This window comes from Scomber scombrus, chromosome 1 (genome assembly GCF_963691925.1).
Source record: "Scomber scombrus chromosome 1, fScoSco1.1, whole genome shotgun sequence".
Lineage (NCBI taxonomy): Eukaryota > Metazoa > Chordata > Actinopteri > Scombriformes > Scombridae > Scomber > Scomber scombrus.
The window spans coordinates 15714920-15736858 of NC_084970.1; the positions used below are offsets into that span (position 1 = coordinate 15714920).

At 38.7% G+C, this 21939-nt stretch overlaps 2 protein-coding genes across 2 annotated transcripts; one reads left to right on the plus strand and one right to left on the minus strand.

The window, feature by feature from the left end:
* Nucleotides 1-2780: 2780 nt before the first annotated feature.
* On the minus strand, nucleotides 2781-10815 carry rab4a (RAB4a, member RAS oncogene family). The gene is made up of 8 exons (XM_062421612.1): nucleotides 10677-10815; nucleotides 9715-9795; nucleotides 7487-7601; nucleotides 7295-7357; nucleotides 6957-7111; nucleotides 6629-6724; nucleotides 5179-5324; nucleotides 2781-4501 (listed from the first exon to the last, which is right to left on the minus strand). Exons 1-7 carry the CDS (start codon nucleotides 10690-10692, stop codon nucleotides 5209-5211), a joined length of 642 nt encoding a protein of 213 aa, XP_062277596.1. The 5' UTR covers nucleotides 10693-10815; the 3' UTR covers nucleotides 2781-4501; nucleotides 5179-5208.
* A 353-nt stretch (nucleotides 10816-11168) lies between these two features.
* Nucleotides 11169-21121, plus strand: phf10 (PHD finger protein 10). The gene is made up of 12 exons (XM_062421624.1): nucleotides 11169-11307; nucleotides 12319-12428; nucleotides 12679-12809; nucleotides 12960-13043; nucleotides 13265-13389; nucleotides 13477-13626; nucleotides 13882-13991; nucleotides 14089-14236; nucleotides 14447-14596; nucleotides 18555-18663; nucleotides 19527-19715; nucleotides 19805-21121. The coding sequence occupies exons 1-12, from the start codon at nucleotides 11236-11238 to the stop codon at nucleotides 19900-19902; spliced, it is 1476 nt and encodes a 491-aa protein (XP_062277608.1). The 5' UTR covers nucleotides 11169-11235; the 3' UTR covers nucleotides 19903-21121.
* The last annotated feature ends 818 nt before the right edge of the window (nucleotides 21122-21939 follow it).

Sequence of the window (21939 nt, forward strand, 5' to 3'; positions counted from 1 at the left end):
ATATAAGTAACATTTTAAAAGTCAGAAGAGACTCTTAAATAACTTATTTCAGTGAGAGGACATAATCAATGGAAATGTTTACAATATACAGATATTTAGTTGAACTTGAAGAGTCTAAACTGCATTTTACAGCCATACTTTGATCCAGTCCCTTTAAACACAATGCTGTGTAAGATGTGTGTAGTTTTTATATAGAGGTGTCAGTGAAGGCAACATGGCAGCCTGTCTGAACAGACTTAGTTACGTCCTTTATGAAAAAATGTGAACATGAAGAATGTACAGTACATCACTTCTTGTGTACAGCTATACAGTGAACACACACACCACACACACACACAGACACACACACACACACACACACACACACACAATCAGATAGTACGTATTCCAAAAATCTGTGTTCAGCACAGCCAGATGGATTAGATTTTCCTGACTTTATACAGCTTTTGCATTAGATAGACTTTCTTCCATGTGCTGAATAAATATTACTGATTGACATACAGACATGTAGTGTGTATGCTTTTAATTTGCAGATCAGTTAGTGCTGTGAACTGATTCTTTAGGATGTAATGGTTTGTGTAACAGATCGATCCTTACAGACGTGGTGACAGATAATGAATCGCACTCTTCTGGCAAACTCAAACTGTGTAACATGACGGTTGTATGACATGGCTCATTAACACTATGATGCGTTATTGACTTGAAATGACTTTAGAACAACAGTTGTGTTTGATCTTTAGTGGTGTTAATGTATTTGTACAGTAATCGATCAAAGTTTGATGATGATGGGACTGTAAACTGTGTGATTCTGTGTTTTCTTCATACATTCATTGGTTATGTAAATCTTTTTGACAAGTTTTGATTTAATATTAAAAATCACATGCAGCTAATTTAAGTTTAAAAAAAAATACAACAGTGAATATTTAAAGCTGCGCTTATTTATCATTAATTGTTAGTGAATATGTTTCAGAGTTAATAAACAAATGTGGATATGAAGCCACAGCACCACTGTTATAATTATGCCCGAAGTATATGGGTTCATATTGCTAATTTACTGCTTACTGGGTAAAACAGCATATGCTTTAAAGCGTGACCAAAGAAGGCAGCACTTTGATCAGTCACCCTGCTGAAATCCTATTTGTATAGACCACCTTGCTAAATATTTGTGTTTTTCATGTATTTAATTCACACTCTCTGTTTCTGTTTGAATGTTTATATGTTTATATTTATTGAGCACCAGACAATGTTATTCACACTTCAGCCAAAAATGTTTTAATCCTTTCTGTGATAGATCTGACCTTTTCATGACTGTCAAAACAGCCAGAAATTAGATCCCACTCATTGTAGTTTTCGTGTTTCATGTAATCATGATAACAGCAGTGCTGTGCCATAAAAAATGGGAAGAATTTCATTTGTTTCTTTTGCCACTGTAGTTAGCAATGTTAAAACAGTATAAAGGAGACGGGAGTGTAATTATTTACTTTTTCAGTGTTTTTAAAAGCTATACAGAACTGAAAGAAACAGAACTTGCTTCAAATGAAAGGTGTGAAATTTAGTGCAATATTATGATGTTTGTTTGTAGATGTGTTCAGATTTGACAATCTCAGAGAACGTGAGCCAAACAAAACAGATAATTGATGTTGTATTGCTTCATTATTTGGTTAATAAGACTTAAGTTTATAATGAAGATCCTGTAGAGACATTTTATGTTTAGTAAGGCGATTACTTACTGTCATCTTTTTATAGGGTTACTTGGTGATGTACAGTCTCATCTCAAAATAGTGATCCCACTCTAGAATTTTAATCAGGGGTAATGATGAAAAAATAATAATAATAATGACGATGAAGACTGAATAGTAAGAGAGAAACTGATTTAATTCATCAGTTAGAACCCAGTTTAGTTTGTGAGTTTATGTTACTACCCAAAAGAAAAATACCTAAAAGTTATATTTCTATTTCACTGATGATATGAGCGATGCGTCAACTACAGTGTCCGTAAACTTCCATATTTCTTTCATTTTGTTTACATTTTAGGCTTTTACATACTGTATGGTTTAAAGGTTAAATGCTGTGGTTGCAAAGCTTGTAAGAAATCAATGGATTAATAAATTAATTAAAAATAACTCCATGAATAGATTAATCTTTGCAAAATGTGATACAAACTGTGAGAAGGCAATATTGTTTTTTACTGTGGTTAAATGAGACACCAAACCATGAGGCTGCTCATGGTTAGAGAGCATTGTATATTGTAATGCCTGCTGTTAAAATATGAAGAGGGAGGGGCCCTCCAATGCAGAGCGACACAGTGGGGGGGGGAAACAGCTTTTCCAAGGTCCAGTTATTGCACACTGACTGAGGTCTTCAGAGCTGGAAACTCTCTGTGAGGGTCCTACAGTGACTCAATTCAGTCACCTATGGAGGTATGAAGAAGGGCCAGACATTCATAGAAAGGAACCATCATGTCAGATTACAATCACATGAGGTCACAAATGTGAGGTCATGAACATACACAAGTTAAAAAACACATATGAGGTCATAACGGGGTCACAAAAATGTGAGGTCATGAACATATGAGGTCACAAAAGTGAGATCATGAACATACATGACGCTGGTTCCACTGGTTGAGTGTCACAGCTGGTTCACATGAGGTTATGAACATACAGTATTATGTTCAGGTGGTTGAGTGCCACAGATGTTATTTTACTGCATAGATGATGTACTCACTTAAGTCAGACCTTGGTGACATTGTAGATGAGATCAGTCTGGATTTTGTATTTGTTTTTTATTTTAAAAACATATCCTTTTATCATACACAATAAATTAAAAATCCATGATATTCATAATAAGAGAAAAACCGACATACATAAATATAAACTAAGGACTTGATGACATAAACACGAGACAATAAGCAACCTGATGTAGAGCAGCCAAAGCCACTATCAGACCAATTGTTTGAGGTGTGCTTGATTAAAAAGTTTGTTTTATTCATTTCTAATTTCTACAATGTCAAAAAATGTAAATAAAAACACAAGAATGGCGTCCTCATGCTTGAATACAACTATGTCAACCATTATACCAGTCACAACAAGGTAAAGAAACTTTTAAAACACCTGCCTTTTCTCATTAAATCTAAATCTTACATGTAAAAAATACTAATCCCCAAATTGAAGTGTTTTCATGTGTTTAGCCGTTAGATTTTGGGAGACAAACAGTATCTTTAGAGACAAAATTAACCAAGCACACGTCAGACAGGTTCACATCGTTGCTAAAACTTGAAACGCATTTGATTGGTTTTTACCACAGCAGTCAGTTATTCATGTAAACAACATTTAAAGAAGGGATATTACACAATCAGATAGATCATTTATCTGAAAGGTGAATGCTGGGTGAACAAGTGTAAATTAAGATATGACAGATAAAATTTTCTCTCCAGATGATTGAACTGAACTAAAAGTCTGCTTAGTATTTCTGCCCCTCTGCGTCTGTTATTTAATGTATGAGCACGAACATTGATAAACAGCATTTTTTCACTTAAACAAGTTAGTCTGTGATGTCATCCACATCAACTTGTCCCATTTACAAATATACAAATTGCTGCAAACAGTACTGCTCATGTATACTGCTAACAAGTTGCCAGTGTATTGAAGCTTAACATGATAATAATAACAATGATAATACAGTGAACAATGAAACAGATGCTGATTATGATATCTACTTCAATATACATATAATATCTCTTCATAAATGAAATACTCTGATATTCTGTTGGAGAAAACATGCGTCAGTCTGTATATACAGAAACACTGTACAGTACAGTACAGATGCTGTAGAAGGGATAGGGCAGAAATTTAGAAAGAGAGAGAGCGCTGCATAAAGAGACAGGCAAATAGATGTGAAGAAAGGTAAGAAAGAGAAAGATGGGATGTAAAACAATGCAAGAGAGGAAGGGATAGGGGGGAGGAGGGGAGGTTTGTGCGTAGGCTCAGCAGGTCCAGGCACAGTGTGGGGATGTGGTGATTAATGTAATTTGCCAGGGAGAAAATGTGTAAGCAAGGAGTTAAAAAGGCATGAAGGGAGTGTGTGTCTGTTACGTGTGTGTTTCATACAGAGAAGCAAGCAGTTAAGTAGGTGGTATAGAGGATTAATAGGAAATAAGAGCAGGGGGATGGAGCGTGGGTAGAATAAAGAAAGGGTTACAAATAGTTATGTAGTGTAGATGATAGGAAAACAAGTAAGACAGAGGTAAGTTACACAAATGTCAGTCATTCTCATCCTGATTCGGGGATAGCTTGGGTTTTGTCCAACAGCGGAGTGGGTTATTGGAGAGTGGATGTTTGGGAGGTGGGGCTCTCTGCGGGTGCAGCCATGACAACGAAGGTTCTGAAGGTTCCGTGAGAAGGTCAGAGAGGAGTCACCACCAGCATAGCAACCTGAACCCAACATTGTTTAGGTCTCACATGGCTCTTCTTCTCCTGGTCTTCACAAACCTGTCTGAAAAACACTGAAAACACACACACACACACACACACACACACACACACACACACACACACACACACACACACACACACACACACACACACAGAAATTAAACTTATTAGCATGACTGTATGTTGAGGTAATAAGCAAAAGGTGTAAGGTTTAGTCTTTTTGTAGGATTGTTGAAAATAACAAACATATAGAATATTGTCTATATATTATCCTTTAAGTCACTAGTAAATGGTTATAAGCATGAAAACCCTATTTATCATCTTTAATTAAGAATTAAAGAATCCAACAGATGCTTTCGGTCACATTTAGTGAAAGTTTTACCACATTTGTGGAATTTATGAAAAAACTACAAGCTTTACAGGCACAAAAATCCTCTTCACTCTTACAATGAATTCAGACTGCAGGGTTTGTAAATCACAGCATGAGTGACAGGAGTGTAGAGGAGGAGGAGTGGCTGAGCACAGCAGATGCACTGTGAACAATGAGCAGAATTTCAAGCTGTAAAGCTCAATGCACATAAGCTCTTCTTCTGACACTGTTTTTGTGTGAAAAAAACGAACTGGTATCTCAAAGAATTCCAATGGATATCAGGAAAATCTTTAGACTCTAGTAAAAATCTGACTCCATCTCATCATGCACACACATAATAGTACAGGGACAAACACACTGGTACTCTGACTCTTTCACCTCGTCTGTGTATGTCACTGGTTGCGCCCACTAGCAGCCACACTCCTGGGTGCCCTGTGGCTGAGTGCGACGAGGAGAACGAAGCTGTCGAAGTGCAGCATCGCCATACTGGATACCTGACCCCATCCTCTCTGGATCCAGCTCTCCTGAAAAAAAGAACGAAAAAGGTTGAAGTACGAGGGCGGGACTGATGACCAACAATTCTTTTTAATAGTAAAGTTAAGAATGCAGTTGATAGGCTGCCAGTCATTTTCAAATCTGTCATAAAGTTACCAACAGTTACATGGTGGAAAAAAACATGTCATTAAACAAAACAAAAAAAGATGTGTGGAGAGAGGAAACATGGAAATTTGCTCTTAAAGATGACGGCAGCAGCTGATCACTGCGGGATCAACTGTGAGTCGGCTTTAACAGCTAGAGCGACTTTTAATGAAGGTGGTATCTGTACACATGTGCAATGTGCTAATACTTATAAAGGCTCACAGCTATCACTGTCAGAGCAGCAGCTGTTTTATCTCTGTAGCCTGTTACCTATTTAACAAACACCTGCACATGAATAAAAACCTGGATTCTGTATTCAAACTGTGTCCTGCTCAGAGGCACAGGAACCATTTCTACTGGCAGAGCGTGTTCATATTATTTATTCATCATTTGTGTCTGTATTAATTGATATTCCCATTGTGAATTAATTATTTAATAACCCTGAATATGTTTAGAGTGTTTTTTGAGCACTGGAAATTATTTATTAGGCTAAATGTTTTAGGGGAAAAGGAAATCATAAAACTCTTATCATACGTGAAGCTCAGGAATTTTCAGCCTCACATGTGACTGAATGACAACAAGTGATACAAAATATAAATGTTATTTAAAATGTGTTTCTTGCTAACAGACAGACTCTCCGTGACTTAAATTTGATCCATCATTACAGTCAATAGAGGAAATAACAGATCATGAAAGAAAAAACTTTTAATCTGTTTAATCTGTAATCTGTCCTAACACTGGTATGAAACTGCAGTAATGTATCAGATCAGTCTGATCAGTTGTAGCATCCAATCAATAACTGATATCTAAAAAGGGGGCGTGTCAGCCTATGAAAGACTTCCGTGATGCCTGCTCTCATGCATCCTCGCTCCTCAGAGCAGGAATAAGAGACTTGAGACAGCCTTCTAAATGGCAGACTGGAACAACTTCCGGTTCAAGTGAAAATCAAGGAGTGAGGAAAAGTCAAATAAGAGACTTGGGATATACCCTGTGACTGTATGTCTGATTTTATTGAAGCTCTTCCTGGAGCAATGCTGCAACTAGGTGAAGAGTTTGATGTCTTTGAAAAATCTCCCTGAGAACTGCTACAGACTAGAACAGGAATCTAAGCCTGTCTTGTTGAGCCTGTTGGGATAAGAAGGGATTTAGAGTCGGGGTTACAGTTATGGGTGAGGATCAGACTTCCTACCTGACTCTATCTTGTTGAGGATTTTCCGAGCACACTGGACGAAGGCCTCCTCAACATTCTCCCCTGTTAGAGCGCTGGTCTCCAGGAACATCAACTCTGAAACACACACACAGTAATTCAGTCCACACAAACATTTTACTAAAAGCAGAGTACTTCTTTGCAGAACAGAAGTAAACTGCATTTCTGTCAGGAAAATGATGTACTCAGGACTTGATGGGGGGGGAAAGTGTTGTTCCTCTGACAATAAGTCCAGGCCTGGTGCTCCCTTCTACTGACGCTTTGCAGAGAGACAAAATATCAATCATCCCCACTTGATCAAAAATCTTACCGTTTTCCTGGGCAAAACGTGACGCCTCCAGAAACGTGACCTCTCTGTCAGCGTCCAGGTCCTTCTTGTTTCCACACAGGATGATGACGATGTTCTGACTGGCCAGCATTCTGGCATCGCTCAGCCATGTCGTCAGAGCATTATACGTCTCTCGACTGCAGTGTAGAAAGACAGAGGCAAACACAGAGAAAGGACAGAAAGAAAGAAAGGACAGAGAGAGAGACAACAGGTAGCATTTTAGAAAAGGCGAAGGGAGTCTATTGATGTGAGCTGGCAGGAAGAGAAACTAAGATGGGACTTGACACACAAACAATCTGAAATCATGTTTGCTGATTTACCTGGTGATGTCATAGACCAGCAGCGCTCCTGCTGCTCCTCTGTAGTAACTTCTGGTCACAGACCTGATAGACACGCAGTCAGGATGAGCAGGCAGACATATTTTAACTTCCAGTCATACTTAACATTTACTTAAACACCTTACAATTACAATAACCAATGATTTTCCAACTGTTTATTTAACATTTCCCTACCTGAAGCGTTCTTGTCCTGCAGTATCCCAAATCTGCAGTTTGACCATTTTGTTGACCACACTGATGATCTTAGAGCCAAACTCCACTCCAATCGTGTGGTTGGATTCATCCTTGACTGGAAAACAAAAATGAAAACATTCAAGCCATCTTGCCATTAAAAGTTAAACAACTGCAACAAGTGATGTCCTCATCCTCTTCAGCACAATGAATATTATTCTGGGGTCTTATTTCTAAAGCTATGAGATGTGGCATCATGTAGTAAATCTATCTAGACATGTCCTTCTTTCTGAACTACGCTAAAAAAAGTATAAGAAATTATCACTTATTGGTACGTGTTGATTAGATTCTTGAGCACCAGGTTAATTGATTTTAACACATTTAACACATTATTGTGTTATAGCTAACAATGTGTGTGAATTTCTACTAAATTAGTATGTGGGTGTTTGTTGTCTGAAGAGCTATGTCAATATAGTGCAGAATCTGATTTATAGTACCATAGTATAGTATAGTATAGTATAGTATAGTATAGTATAGTATAGTATACACTACCGTTCAAAAGTTTGGGGTCACATTGAAATATCCTTATTTTCGAAGGAAAAGCACTGTACTTTTCAATGAAGATAACTTTAAACTAGTCTTAACTTTAAAGAAATACACTCTATACATTGCTAATGTGGTAAATGACTATTCTAGCTGCAAATGTCTGGTTTTTGGTGCAATATCTACATAGGTGTATAGAGGCCCATTTCCAGCAACTATCACTCCAGTGTTCTAATGGTACAATGTGTTTGCTCATTGGCTCAGAAGGCTAATTGATGATTAGAAAACCCTTGTGCAATCATGTTCACACATTTGAAAACAGTTTAGTTCGTCACAGAAGCTACAAAACTGACTTCCTTTGAGCAGATTGAGTTTCTGGAGCATCACATTTGTGGGGTCAATTAAACGCTCAAAATGGCCAGAAAAAGAGAACTTTCATCTGAAACTCGACAGTCTATTCTTGTTCTTAGAAATGAAGGCTATTCCATGCGAGAAATTGCTAAGAAATTGAAGATTTCCTACAACGGTGTGTACTACTCCCTTCAGAGGACAGCACAAACAGGCTCTAACCAGAGTAGAAAAAGAAGTGGGAGGCCGCGTTGCACAACTGAGCAAGAAGATAAGTACATTAGAGTCTCTAGTTTGAGAAACAGACGCCTCACAGGTCCCCAACTGGCATCTTCATTAAATAGTACCCGCAAAACACCAGTGTCAACATCTACAGTGAAGAGGCGGCTGCGGGATTCTGGGCTTCAGGGCAGAGTGGCAAAGAAAAAGCCATATCTGAGACTGGCCAATAAAAGAAAAAGATTAAGATGGGCAAAAGAACACAGACATTGGACAGAGGAAGACTGGAAAAAAGTGTTGTGGACGGATGAATCCAAGTTTGAGGTGTTTGGATCACAAAGAAGAACGTTTGTGAGACGCAGAACAAATGAAAAGATGCTGGAAGAATGCCTGACGCCATCTGTTAAGCATGGTGGAGGTAATGTGATGGTCTGGGGTTGCTTTGGTGCTGGTAAGGTGGGAGATTTGTACAGGGTAAAAGGGATTCTGAATAAGGAAGGCTATCACTCCATTTTGCAACGCCATGCCATACCCAGTGGACAGCGCTTGATTGGAGCCAATTTCATCCTACAACAGGACAATGACCCTAAACACACCTCCAAATTGTGCAAGAACTATTTAGAGCAGAAGCAGGCAGCTGGTATTCTATCGGTAATGGAGTGGCCAGCGCAGTCACCAGATCTGGTGGCGAGCAGCTTGACCGTATGGTACGCAAGAAGTGCCCATCCAACCAATCCAACTTGTGGGAGCTGCTTCTGGAAGCGTGGGGTGCAATTTCTCCAGATTACCTCAACAAATTAACAGCTAGAATGCCAAAGGTCTGCAATGCTGTAATTGCTGCAAATGGAGGATTCTTTGACGAAAGCAAAGTTTGATGTAAAAAAAAATCTTATTTCAAATACAAATCATTATTTCTAACCTTGTCAATGTCTTGACTCTATTTTCTATTCATTTCACAACGTATGGTGGTGAATAAGTGTGACTTTTCATGGAAAACACAAAATTGTTTGGGTGACCCCAAACTTTTGAACGGTAGTGTAGTATAGTATAGTACCGACAATACAGTATTGACACTGCAGCAGTAGTTTGTAAACAAGGTTTGTTAAATCTGTCTGACTTACATCTCTTCTCAATGAACTGGTGCAGCAAGCAGGATTTGCCGGTTCCAGCATTCCCAATCACCAGGAATTTGAACAGGAAATCTGACGAGAAAACACAGAAATCACAGTACTGATATCCTTTACACACAACACAACACATTTGTCTTCTGTTCTGGAGGTATCAGAAAATCGGCCAAATGAAATTGAAAGCATCCTTCCCAACAATGTTTATGTTATATGCTCATAATGAAAAATGAATGTCAAACAATACATAATTATTGACTTTTTGAACTGTATTAGGTTGCTATCAATATGGCTCCAACAATCAGTCTGATTTTGGCGTATGACATTATAAAATACAGCAGAGAATACGATATACAGCATTGTGGTTTACAATTATGCAGTTATGATAAAAGTTGTTTCCACATTTGTATATTTGTTTCAGATTAGTAAATAACCAACCTGGCTACTCTAATACATGCAGATAAAAGGTAATTCATAATCAATAATAAATTGTGGGACTAAAAACACATCTCAAATCAACACACTTACACTGACATATGTAGATAGTGGCGAGATTGTACATTGACATACTTAGCTTGGATAATGATTGCCTCTAAAAACCACAGTTGTGATCTTAATGGTTTATCCAACTTTACAGCACACTGTCTGGTTTACAGGATTCCCGATCGGGTCTTAATGCAAGCTTCATCACCCTCAGCCCTGTCCCCACGACTATCGAGAAAACCAACTCGACACATTTTATCTTAACACCCTCAGTAAACTCTGCTGTGTTACCAATGTGATGTTACTTAACGCTGACAGGGCATCTTTGAGGCCAGTGTAGCCTTCAACAGCGGCTAGGTTAGCCTGTCAGCTATTTATTTACGATGAGAAAAAAAAACCCTCGGCACACCTGCCTCATCCCCGCTCTGTGACTACGTGAAGTTGTTGACGGTGACAGAAACAAACAGCCTCCTTACCGTAAGACTCCGACATCGCCAGTGTGGCGTCTTGACAGCAATGGGAACTGAAGGGAGAAACAGAGGGCTGACAGATGGATAGCTAGCTAAGGAAAGGAAAATTGTCCCGTTGATGATTTCCGCAGACTCCAGATGGATTGTCCACCTCCGACTTTCCGTACGTGGTTGAAGATAATGTGTTTGTAGTGTGTCAGGCTGACGCAGGGTGGCGCTGCTTCACCAAATGAGTTTATTTAATTAAAGTCACATTTCTTCTTTCTTTAGCGTCGAAATGTGTTGAAATGCTGTCATTAAGGCGAGAGCATCACTTTAATCTCACGTTTAAAGAGTCGAGGAGTGCAATGTTAATGTAAATAATTGAAATACTACCAATTATAATTAAAATTAAGTCAAAATATAGACATATCTCCTAGGACCTAGGTTACACTCCAGTACAGACGGTGGCGGTGTTGTTGTAACGTTTCTCAACCGCCACCAACCGTCGCCGGGAAGAAAAGAGCTAAACAAACGGCTGGTGAGCTAGCAGCTAGCCCAGCAGCAGAGCTTTATCTAGCAGAATATGGCTGCAGTGCTCCCTGTCAGACCGCCCTGCGACAGCAACCCCGCTACTCCTGGAGCCCAGTCCATAAAGGTGACATTTCTACTCCGCAGACAACGTTAATCGCGGTTGTCTCTGTTCATGACTGAGCTCTGCATCTCCGCCGTTGTAGCTAACGGCTAAGCTAACGTCCTTAGCAACCTACAGGGTTTGTCTACACCATAAATTAACGTTAGCCTCTTTGTTTTGTTTCAGCCTCTAATGAATGATTAACCTGCTCAGGACGGTCTGCATCTGCCTGTTGGCTCTATGGACATATGATTATGTAGTTTTTAAATGTAAAATAAAACATGATTAACCAACGTATTTCAGTTCATGCTAGTGTTTGGTTTTTTCACGGAGCAGAGTGTCTACTAGGTGACACTGAGCTCATCCTCCCATCAACACACCAGATTAGTTTCAACCCTGAAACAGTGCAAATCATTAATAACCACATGCATCTGGCGTATAAGTAGGAGTGCAACTTAGGCATACAATTCTGATGTGCATTATATACATTTATTAAGATGTATAAGCTGTAAATATACAGATACACATTTGTGCAGTGATGCAGTGTGTTATATTAAGGGACGTCGTAGTGAGTAAACAGTTAAGCAGGAAAAAAGCTGTTGGGTCAGCTGATGCTGGAATGGAGGCTTCTGTGTAAAACAATGAGGTAATCGATAGTGATAATTATGTAACGTTGGTTTTGCAGAGAAACACATTCAGCTGAGTACTAAATATTGGTATGACAGCAGCATATAAAGGCAGTACCCCAAAGATGATCAGAATATAAAAAAATATGATGTATTATCACACATCAGAGAAAAAACGTCAAATCACAAATGCTGAAAAAAAACTGTCCACAAACAGCAGCAAAGCAATACTCCAGTGAGAGAAAGTTGGGCTTAACAAAGTCATATGGTCTTCCTCTCTTTCCTCTCAGCTCATCACATACAAGTCCACATTCAAAACAGAGCCATGCTGTATGCTATTTGCCAGCATCACCCCATGTCATTGTTAAACATAGCCATTAAAATGATATTATTTTCTTTTCCTCTGCAGGAGGACGTAATAGAAGAGGAATCCAATGACAGCAGCCAGCCTCCCAAGAGGAGGAGAATGGGTTCAGGTGACAGCTCTCGAAGCTGTGACACCTCCAGCCAAGAGCTTGGGTGAGTTGGCTTGTACTGTTTGACATAGACCAATAAATCGTCAGGGTGCACATTGAAACCATCTCTAGTATTTTTTTAACCAGTTTTAATAACCTTGTGGCTCCAAAAATGTACATGGAGGTATATAATCAAACTGAGAGCCATGACTGTTTAGTCCCTATTATATTCTCTATGCTGCCATGCCACAGAGTATTTGTCTTTAAAGAGTTTTTATACTCAACCCCTGCTGTCCCCCTCATTCCTCGTCCAGTCCGACATATTTCCCAGCAGAGAACCTGACAGAGTACAAGTGGCCACCAGATGATACAGGGGAGTATTACATGCTGCAGGAGCAAGTCAGCGAGTATTTGGGAGTCACATCCTTCAAGAGGAAGTACCCAGGTATGAACTGCAATAAAAAACTGTTGGCTATACCTCTGTAGTGCTTTTTGCTGTAATGATGGTCTTTGTCTTTTCCGTGGATCTGTTAAGAAGAATTATTAACCTGTTCCCTGACCAGTGGCATTGTTTTTTTTGTGTGTTACTATTTAGATATGGAGCGGAGAGATTTGTCCCACAAAGAGAAGCTCTACCTGCGTGAACAGAATGTCATCACTGAGACACAGTGCACTCTGGGTAAGAACCAGTCCCAGCCCTAATACTTTCAGACCAGCTTGAAGTACAAAATCCTATCATTCTCTAAACATAGTGCATTAGGAATTTGAATGTTCAGGTACCTTGTTTATTATGTTAATTACTCTGTGAATAATATTAAATTTTGCAATTTTTGACTTATTTATTTAGTTTCATGTGGTGAAAGTGTGCACAGGACATGAATGCTGTTTGTTTGCCTCCAGGTCTGACAGCGCTGCGGAGTGACGAGGTGATAGACCTGATGATAAAGGAGTATCCCACCAAACACTCTGAGTACTCAGTCATACTGCAGGAGAGAGAGCGACAGAGAATAGCTAAAGAGTACTCTGTAAGTACACAAACAAAATGTATATCCTGGGTGTGATGACTGCTGTTACTGTTACACTGACCATCTTTGTTTATTGTCTTTTCATAGCAAATGCAGCAGCAGAACCCTCAGAAGGTAGAGGCCAGCAAGGTTCCTGAATACATTAAGAAAGCAGCTAAAAAGGCTGCAGAGTTCAATAGTAACTTCAACAGGGAGCGTATGGAAGAGAGGAGAGCTTACTTTGACCTCCAGACACATGTAAGTCCCATTTAAGATAACAGATGATTTAGTGAACTGGCTGAGTCTCTATGACCAGATCTAGTCACACATTCAAAGACTTCTGTTCCTAATCAAAATCAATGTGTTGCCCCCCCCCCCCCCCCCCCAGAAGTACAAGTTAGGGAAATTTATGATGGTCTTTACCAGTATACAACACATAATAACTTGGACCTCTCTGGCTTGTTTTTGGTATTATACATTTTGACATGCTTTGTGTTTGTTGTGTTGTGCCAGATTATCCAGGTGCCCCAGGGAAGGTTCAAAGTGCTCGCTCCAGAGCTAACCAGGACAGGGCCCTACCCTGTGGCTCTGATACCAGGACAGTTCCAGGACTATTACAAAAAGTACATTACTCTCAAATTACGTTACTTTATTGTGTTCTCTGGTTTGTTACTGTGCTGAGCTTTTTGCCTTGATGCATTGTCATATCATGCATAACAGATACTCTCCCAATGAGCTGCGGTACCTGCCATTGAATACAGCTCTGTTTGAGCCTCCACTGGATCCAGAACTCCCTGCCCTGGACTCAGAACCCGACTCAGATGACCCTGAGGATGGCAAGGATGAAAAAAAGAACAAGAACACATCTGTGAGACATTAAATTGCCACTTGAGACTTGTTCATACATCCATTCTGGAATAATGATGCAGATGTTTTATTGGTAGTCATGCTGCAATTTTACTTACTTTTACTGCATCCATAGATTGAAGAAATAAATGTCCTGGTTCAATCTCAGAACTATTAACACAACAAACTCTTGTGCTTTACTCTGTCCTCCTTCTCTTCTCTTCCTCTGCAGGACAGTTCTTCAGGCAACACATCAGACGTGGAGAGCCAGGAGGGAGGAGGTGGACAGGGCCACAAGTCCAAGGCCAAAGACAGGACATCCACGCCAGGCAAAGACGGTCACCGCCATTCTGCCTCCCACAAAGCCACCCCTGGGTACAAGGTAGAGGACAAAACCACCTGAACTCTTCTCCAACAGCAGCAGCAGCACTTTTTTTCTACCCCCTCCTCCTCTTTCTACTACTACCACTCCCTTACTCCATCCATCCCGCCAACCCTCCCTTTCTTCACTTTGTTCTCCAGCTTCTACAGTTTGTCAGCATTTCAGCTGGGACCACCTGGTCCACTCAGACACACACAAATACACACACACAGTCACAAATTGGGGGTCCTGTCTTCAGTTTTTGTTTTCATGATTGCCACCTGGCTTTTTTTTCTCCTTCATACCAGACTGTGAGCAATAAGAACAATTTAAAGGAACAGTTCACGTGTTTCTTTTTCACTGCACTTTCACTTTTTTTTGTTTTTTTCAGCGAAGACAAATTTTAACTTTAAAAGTTTTTCCTTTTTGAATGTCTTCAATATACCTCTTGTGTGTCCTCACTTGTCAAAAAAGATACTCCCAAGACAAGTAAGTGGATGTTTTGGCTGCTAGTTTTTCTTTCACACTTTTGAAGTTTTTTTTTGTTACTCTGATATAGAAAATATAAACCACATACGTTTTGTGGTTGCTTTTAAAAAGTAGTTGATGTTAACACCAGAGAAATTTAACATTTATACCTGAAGTGTAGAATGCACTTAACCCTAATGTTGAACTTGTGTATTGGTACAATAATATGCTTTGTTTATACACCATGTGATGTACTGTTAATCTGTTAATAAGTACCAGAGAGCTGTTTGACATGGGCTTCACTTGTCCCTATAATGTCAGCATGGAGAGATGAGGACATGCTGACCTTGTTCACACTGTTGCTGAGCTGAACTAGAAGCAGTGCTCGTGCTGCTTCCCTTTCTTTAACACCCAGTCACAGCACATCTTTAGTAGTTATTTTAAATTCAGAAGGTTTATTTTAAATAAACGCCTTGAATTTTATCTAATTGTTCAAGGCTACCACTTGATCACTCCACTCTACTGCTATACCCACTTTTGTTTTAGTTTTTTAATCCTCAAAGTTGCAGAAAAAATTCAAATACCTAAAAAACTAAACAAAACACTATATTCCAGTTAATGAAAAGTCCAGTTGAGTTCAGCTCAGCTTTGAGGTGTGGGCATGGTCCTTCTCTAGTGTGTGTTTGCCAGCTACTAGTTTCAGTGTGTTCAAGTTCGACTACCCAATACCAGTTGAACGGTCCTTTACTCATCTGATGATTTTGCACATGGTTGAGCAGGAGCAGAGTTTAGTTGACATGTTGGGAACCAGAATTCATTAGTGTCCACGTACTGTATCAATTTGGGATGAGTACAACAGGACCTATAGATGCTATAACTTCAGACTTTATATTTATAAAAATATAGTTTGCAGATGTCAAAAGGTATGAAGCATAATTTCACAACCCAGTTAAATCTGCCAAAGTAATGTGCACGTAGGGGCCATTAAGAAAATCCCTATTTATAGATGAAAGGTTTTATGATTTCTGACGGTTTTTGATGTTCCCAGATTTTGTATGTGACAGTCAGTGATGCAGGCTGCTAGCTGATTAACGTTACTTCGCTCTGGTCTGGCTGCCATCTACAGTATATGCAGTGGTTTACAGCGACCTCATAATTGGTCAAAACTCTCCAAAGTGTTTGAGTAGTGTGATATTTTCACAATGCAGCTCATGAATAAAAACAAATTATGAAGTTGAAAATAGATGGGCTAATTTCCTTTTATGTAGAATAATTTTGTTCAGAGTGTCGTACATGTTGCATGACTAAAACAAATCTATATTTCATCATTAAAATAAAATAAAAGTTAATGATACCAAGTGGGAAATGAATTGCTATAAACATAAATGGATCATAAATCATAATGTGACATAAAATACATACAAATACATTTATTTATTTTTTAACCATGTTGCCCTTGATATTGATACTTCTGTGATGTTGAGGGGATGAGAAAGTGTGACTCAGACATGTTTAGGGTCCTGCTATTTACTGTGATTTGAAAGTTGAGCACAGTTCAGTTTCAGTAGATACACCCGGCTCAAGCAGGCTAACAGGTTAGCATCTGTATCAATGGCTACTAACTTTATTCCTTATATTATAGAAACCTCTTGACAGCTGAGACAGAAAATATATATTTAACATATTTCATGACATGATGACAATAAAAGTAACAGCCTATATCTGCAGAATATACCTTGTATATCTTGTTGTCCGTTGATCTTAAAACTGTAAAATCCACTGGCGGATGAACCAGTGTAAACCAGTAGAGGTTTCCCTCTTTAAATATGTTTTTCACTGTCATGTTTTGACACCTCAGTGCAGGAAAAGCACAGGTACAATTAATAGCTTCAAAGATGGCTGAGTTCAATTTCTATTTCAGTTTCATGACTCTGGTAAAGTGCAGGGTGGTTCATCAGTGTGGTTTTCTTGATCAGTTCCACCTGTGACTATTCTGCAATGAAAAGTCAAACTGTCTGCTGTGAAAAAGGTCTACTGACAATCACAGCCCTCCTTTTATCCAAAAAATGTATTTTAGCATTAATTTGAGGCTGCAACCATCCAAATTAGGGGATATCTTGCAACGTTTATCTTTTTAGTGCCACATTCCCTCTTTTTGACATGATCTGTAGTCGAACAGGAAGATACAGAGAGAATTAGAATTGAAAATTGTGATCCTATTCTTTAAAGTAGTATCATTAGTAGAATATGTATGCGCATACTGTAGTGAAGCAATTCAGGGCCTGTGTCCAACTCTTCTCTTTTATTATTTCCCTTTCCTGCTGCTGTTTTTTTCTCTCTCTTAGTTTAGTTTTCTTTGGTTTGACTCTTGGATTTTCATCATTACCAAACTTAATTCATCCTTTTGTTTTAAAGCAGTCTAGTCTAATCTGCTCTTCCTGTCAGGAGACATTTTAATGAAGGATGTCACAGCTTAGGTGTTTATTAATATAACTGGGCATGATTTAAGCATGCAAGAGTACAGATGTAGTTCATTTTGGGGATACACACATACTTCCTGCTCTTCAGATAAGTAGTGTAAGCACAGATTTTGACCCCTTAAAAGTTCAAGTCATTGTTAGTCGCTTTAGGTGAGTTATACATAAGGGCTGTTGCAGTCCAACTGTAAAATCTTTCTCAATCGTCCCTGTTTAAATTCTGTGGCGATGTCCTATAGAGGCGTTAAAAAAGCATTAAATGTTTCCATGTTAACCAGTGTGTCATCCTGATTTAAATGTCCCCGGAGTTTCCTTATCTTTCCTCTCCGACCCCTGTTCAAGTCAGTGGTGTGTTGCATAAAAAGCAACTCTTCAGACATCCATAGTCAAAAAACCGCAGTTCAAGAGCTGAAATAAAAATGTAAAAAACATAGAGCAGACAGAAGTGGTAATTATGTCCATCAGCATATCCATTCTGCACGTCTACAATTGTCAAATCTTTGTCAAATACCGTTAAACATTCTTACATGGTGAATAGCACTTTACTACATTGGAAAATAAATGTACTGTAGATTACAGATTCATGCTTGCAAGAGTTTGTTAGACGCCACCTGTTGTTCTTGTATTTGTACCCTGAGATATATTTTAATCTCCTGGTACTTTGCACTTTGTTGCAGTTTGTTATGAATACTGTTTAGTCCTATGAGGCCCGGTAATGTGGGTTTCTCTGTCTTAAGATGACTCTGATCAGTTTTGTAGCCTAAAATTAATGTTTGCTGATTTTAGTCAGACTTCATTTGGACGGCAGCTTTGATAGCAGGTGTTTAAATTCGTGTTTCAAGTGTATAAACCAGTCAACTTGTAACTCATGTCCTGTGCTCCCAAAAGTAGAAGATATAGTGCTCCTTTTGTTTTTGTCTTTTGTCTCCAAGGCATTAAAACTGCATTGACCTACTACACTGTACTGTATATTGTCCATGACTACAGGATACCCGTTTCTGGTTGGTTTTTATAGCATTATTCTGCCCTTGCAGCCTAAGGTCATTCCCAATGCTATATGTGGCATTTGCCAGAAGGGTAAAGAGGCCAACAAGAAAGGCAAACCAGAGGCTCTCATTCACTGCTCCCAATGTGATAACAGCGGTAAGTTCATGCACTTCATTTTAAAGGACACTTCCCTGCACTACTTGTGTTGTGTTTGTATTTTTAACTTTTTCTCCAGTATTTTCAACATAACATCAGCAGAATTTGGCCACATCTAATGCTAAGTGTTTTCATGTTTTATGCATACGTTTAGTTTGAAAAAACCCCAAAACTGTTAGTGACCCAGATGTTCATTGTCTAATGTATCATCTATCAAAAGAAATGTTCAGTTGTGCATTTCACTACCAGTCAACTTCATTTCATTGTCTCAAGTGGAAGAGCCCGAAACCTTTTAGATCTGTATAAGCAAGTTTTTTACTTTCAGGAAAGTGTTTATTCTGCATTGTTTAAACACTGTATGAGTGTTTACAGTAACATTTGTGTTGTTTCACGCAGTAAATGTATATTTCACTGTTCAAATGATGTACAGTGACTACAACACACACATTAGTTATTCATTTGAAGGCTGTGTCAAGATGTGGGCACATTTAATGTTCTGTTCATACAGTATTTACCAGACAGTCTTAACGACATCAAGGAAAAGACTAGTCCTGTCACTTAAGATAGTCATAAAACTAGTTTATAGACATTTCAGAAATAGTTGAAAAATTGATGAGATGTGAACAGATTCTAGTTGTTGCTCTCTTAAATGTTGATGTGTCAGTGAGACCGTGTGTGTGTGTGTGTGTGTGTGTGTGTGTGTGTGTGTGTGTGTGTGTGTGTGTGTGTGTGTGTGTGTGTGTGTGTGTGTGTGTGTGTGTGTGTGTGTGTGTGTGTGTGTGTGTGGATGTGTGGATCTGTCACTTGTGTGTGTGTCTGCATGCTTTCTTCTGAACATTTGTTTTTGTGTCCATTAACTTTAGGCCACCCATCCTGCTTGGACATGAGCAAGGATCTGGTGAGTGTGATCCAAACGTACCGCTGGCAGTGTATGGAGTGTAAGACGTGCACCGTGTGCCAGCAGCCCCATCATGAGGACGAGATGATGTTCTGTGACAAATGTGACCGAGGGTACCACACGTTCTGCGTGGGCATGAACTCCATACCTACCGGTCAGTGGATGATCATGCATACAGGTAGCTCTTGTTTCTGCTTGTCTCTTTTTTTAATAGTTATTCATTAATTTTTTCTGTCTCCTCAGGCCTTTGGGTATGTGAAGTGTGCGACAAAAATTTCACTACACCCAAGAAAAAGGGAGGAGGCAAAACACCTAAGAAGTCCAAGTCAGCTCAGAAATGACCGGCGGCAGCATTAACCACGATACATTGACCAAATTCTACACAAATCATTTGTATTAATGTTTACAGAAGCTGTAAAATGTTAAGGGATCAGGGTGGAAATTGAACATCCTCAACAGCTTTCTTGGAAAGTGACTATCTGAAAAGGCCGGTCTGTGATCTAAATTTAATAAGACAAGATCATGACCTACTGTTACTGATTGACGCGTCTTTAAATACACAGTCGGCTTTAAGACAACAGCTGAATATAAGTGAATAATCTTTGGAGTGAAAGCTTTGTTTTCCATCAGTAAACACAGACGAAAAGGCTGGTTTACAATTTCAATCACAGTCATCTGAGAAACACAATTCCTATTTTCCACTCGTAAGTCAAACTTAAACCATGTGTGTTAATAAATCTCAAATGTATGTGCTTAAAAACTGTAAGATTAGGCATTAACTTTAGCATAGCAACTGTGGACTGTAATGTTAGGGACTCACTGAGATCATACATGCATAATGTTAATCGAATCCATCCAATTCCATCGCACTAAATCCTGGTGATTTGCTAACCACTATCAGTGTGAGTGAATTCCTGCTTCATTAAACCAGTTTATCTCGTAGTTTCTGTCTCACAATGTTTCTGTGACCAACAGCGATAAATTGTTTCAGATGAACAAATGGTGCTTATGATTTTGTACTACTGAAACAATCAGGGTTAACGAGCTTGCTCGTTTATTTCTTTCAAAACAACATTTTTGTACTTTTTTTTGTATCTTATAAACTACAGTATGTATTTTTATTAACTTTTATTTAACGATGCAGGCCAGTAAAGAGCAATCTTATTTAAACAAACTCTTGTCCTGTGTAATAAAATGTAGTAGACGCTGGCTGTGATCTATGGCTGCAGCAGATTTCAGGTATTTATGTGTGAGTCTTGATAATTAAAATTGTAAAGTGTCTCACTTTACATGTGTAAGTTTTGTTTTCAGCCCTCCACTATTGATTATTACACAAATGTAACCACTCACTGTAATTACATTGAAATTAAGCGTCCACAGGCTACTATAAATCAACTGATATTTTTACAATCAGCTTGAAAGATGTTTTTGTCTTTTTTTAAGTCTATTTTTGGTTGTCCTGCAGTGGTTGTTAAATGGAATTGTTAATGAATATTTGTTGATAATAATGTCAGAGTCACTGAATGCTGAAGTGTTTGTTTTTTTTCCAATAAAAGCCACTTTGAGACTAAAAACAAAGACTCATTCATTCCTTACTTGTTCTACACCATGCAAAGTGAAATCCTACTTCAATGATTTCTTGTATGTATTAAACACAATAGTTTTTCTATGAAGGGGCTGAACGGCAAGAAGAAAAGATTCAGTTACATAAATGTGCGCTGTACTTGACATATACTTAAAACCAATGAGAAAGACAGGATGGATCAACTGCTGAAGTCCTTTCACCTTTTTTGAGTGACCAATTTGCTGGGAATTGCTTATAATGTGAATTATTTTTGCCAGCCATTTGTACTTCTAGTAACATCAAGTAGCATTCATTTTATTAATATTACAGATAAATTGTCAGAAAACACATCTTCCTATTCCCTTGAAAGACTGTCCAAACCTCTGACTTGTGCTGTATGTTTGGCAAATGGAAAAAAGGAAAATCGTATGCAAGCATTATGTGGCCAACACATAATTGTTCTGCATCTGATATTATATAATATAATAATGCATTTAATTAGTACTTCACTTTTCATTCACAGTGAATTTCATAAGTGCTAGAGCATTAAAAACACATAATATATTAAAAAGTTATAGACATGGAAGAGTTAAGATGAAAAAGCCTTCCTGATAGGTTTTTAGGCCTTTTTTAAAGCAGTGTAGGGTCTGTGTTGCAGTAGGTTAGGAAGGCTGCTCCACATGTCCGGTGCTGCAGAATAGAAGGCTTGTGGCCCTATGGGCGAAGATTTGGGTATGAATGGTAGAGAAATGTCCCCACCACATGTTGCTGTAGGGTCCCCAGCAATATTTTTACTGATCTCAAACAATCTAGC

Excerpts from the sequence above, each read along its gene's own strand:
- phf10 (XM_062421624.1), top strand. The coding sequence starts at position 11,236 with ATGGCTGCAGTGCTCCCTGTCAGACCGCCCTGCGACAGCAACCCCGCT. Across the intron at positions 13,627-13,881 it reads ACTTTGACCTCCAGACACAT|ATTATCCAGGTGCCCCAGGG; the intron begins GTAAGTCCCATT and ends GTGTTGTGCCAG. Across the intron at positions 18,664-19,526 it reads CTCCCAATGTGATAACAGCG|GCCACCCATCCTGCTTGGAC; the intron begins GTAAGTTCATGC and ends CATTAACTTTAG.
- rab4a (XM_062421612.1), bottom strand. Across the intron at positions 7,602-9,714 it reads CCAGTTCATTGAGAAGAGAT|TCAAGGATGAATCCAACCAC; the intron begins GTAAGTCAGACA and ends TTTGTTTTCCAG. Across the intron at positions 7,358-7,486 it reads GCAGGACAAGAACGCTTCAG|GTCTGTGACCAGAAGTTACT; the intron begins GTAGGGAAATGT and ends CGTGTCTATCAG.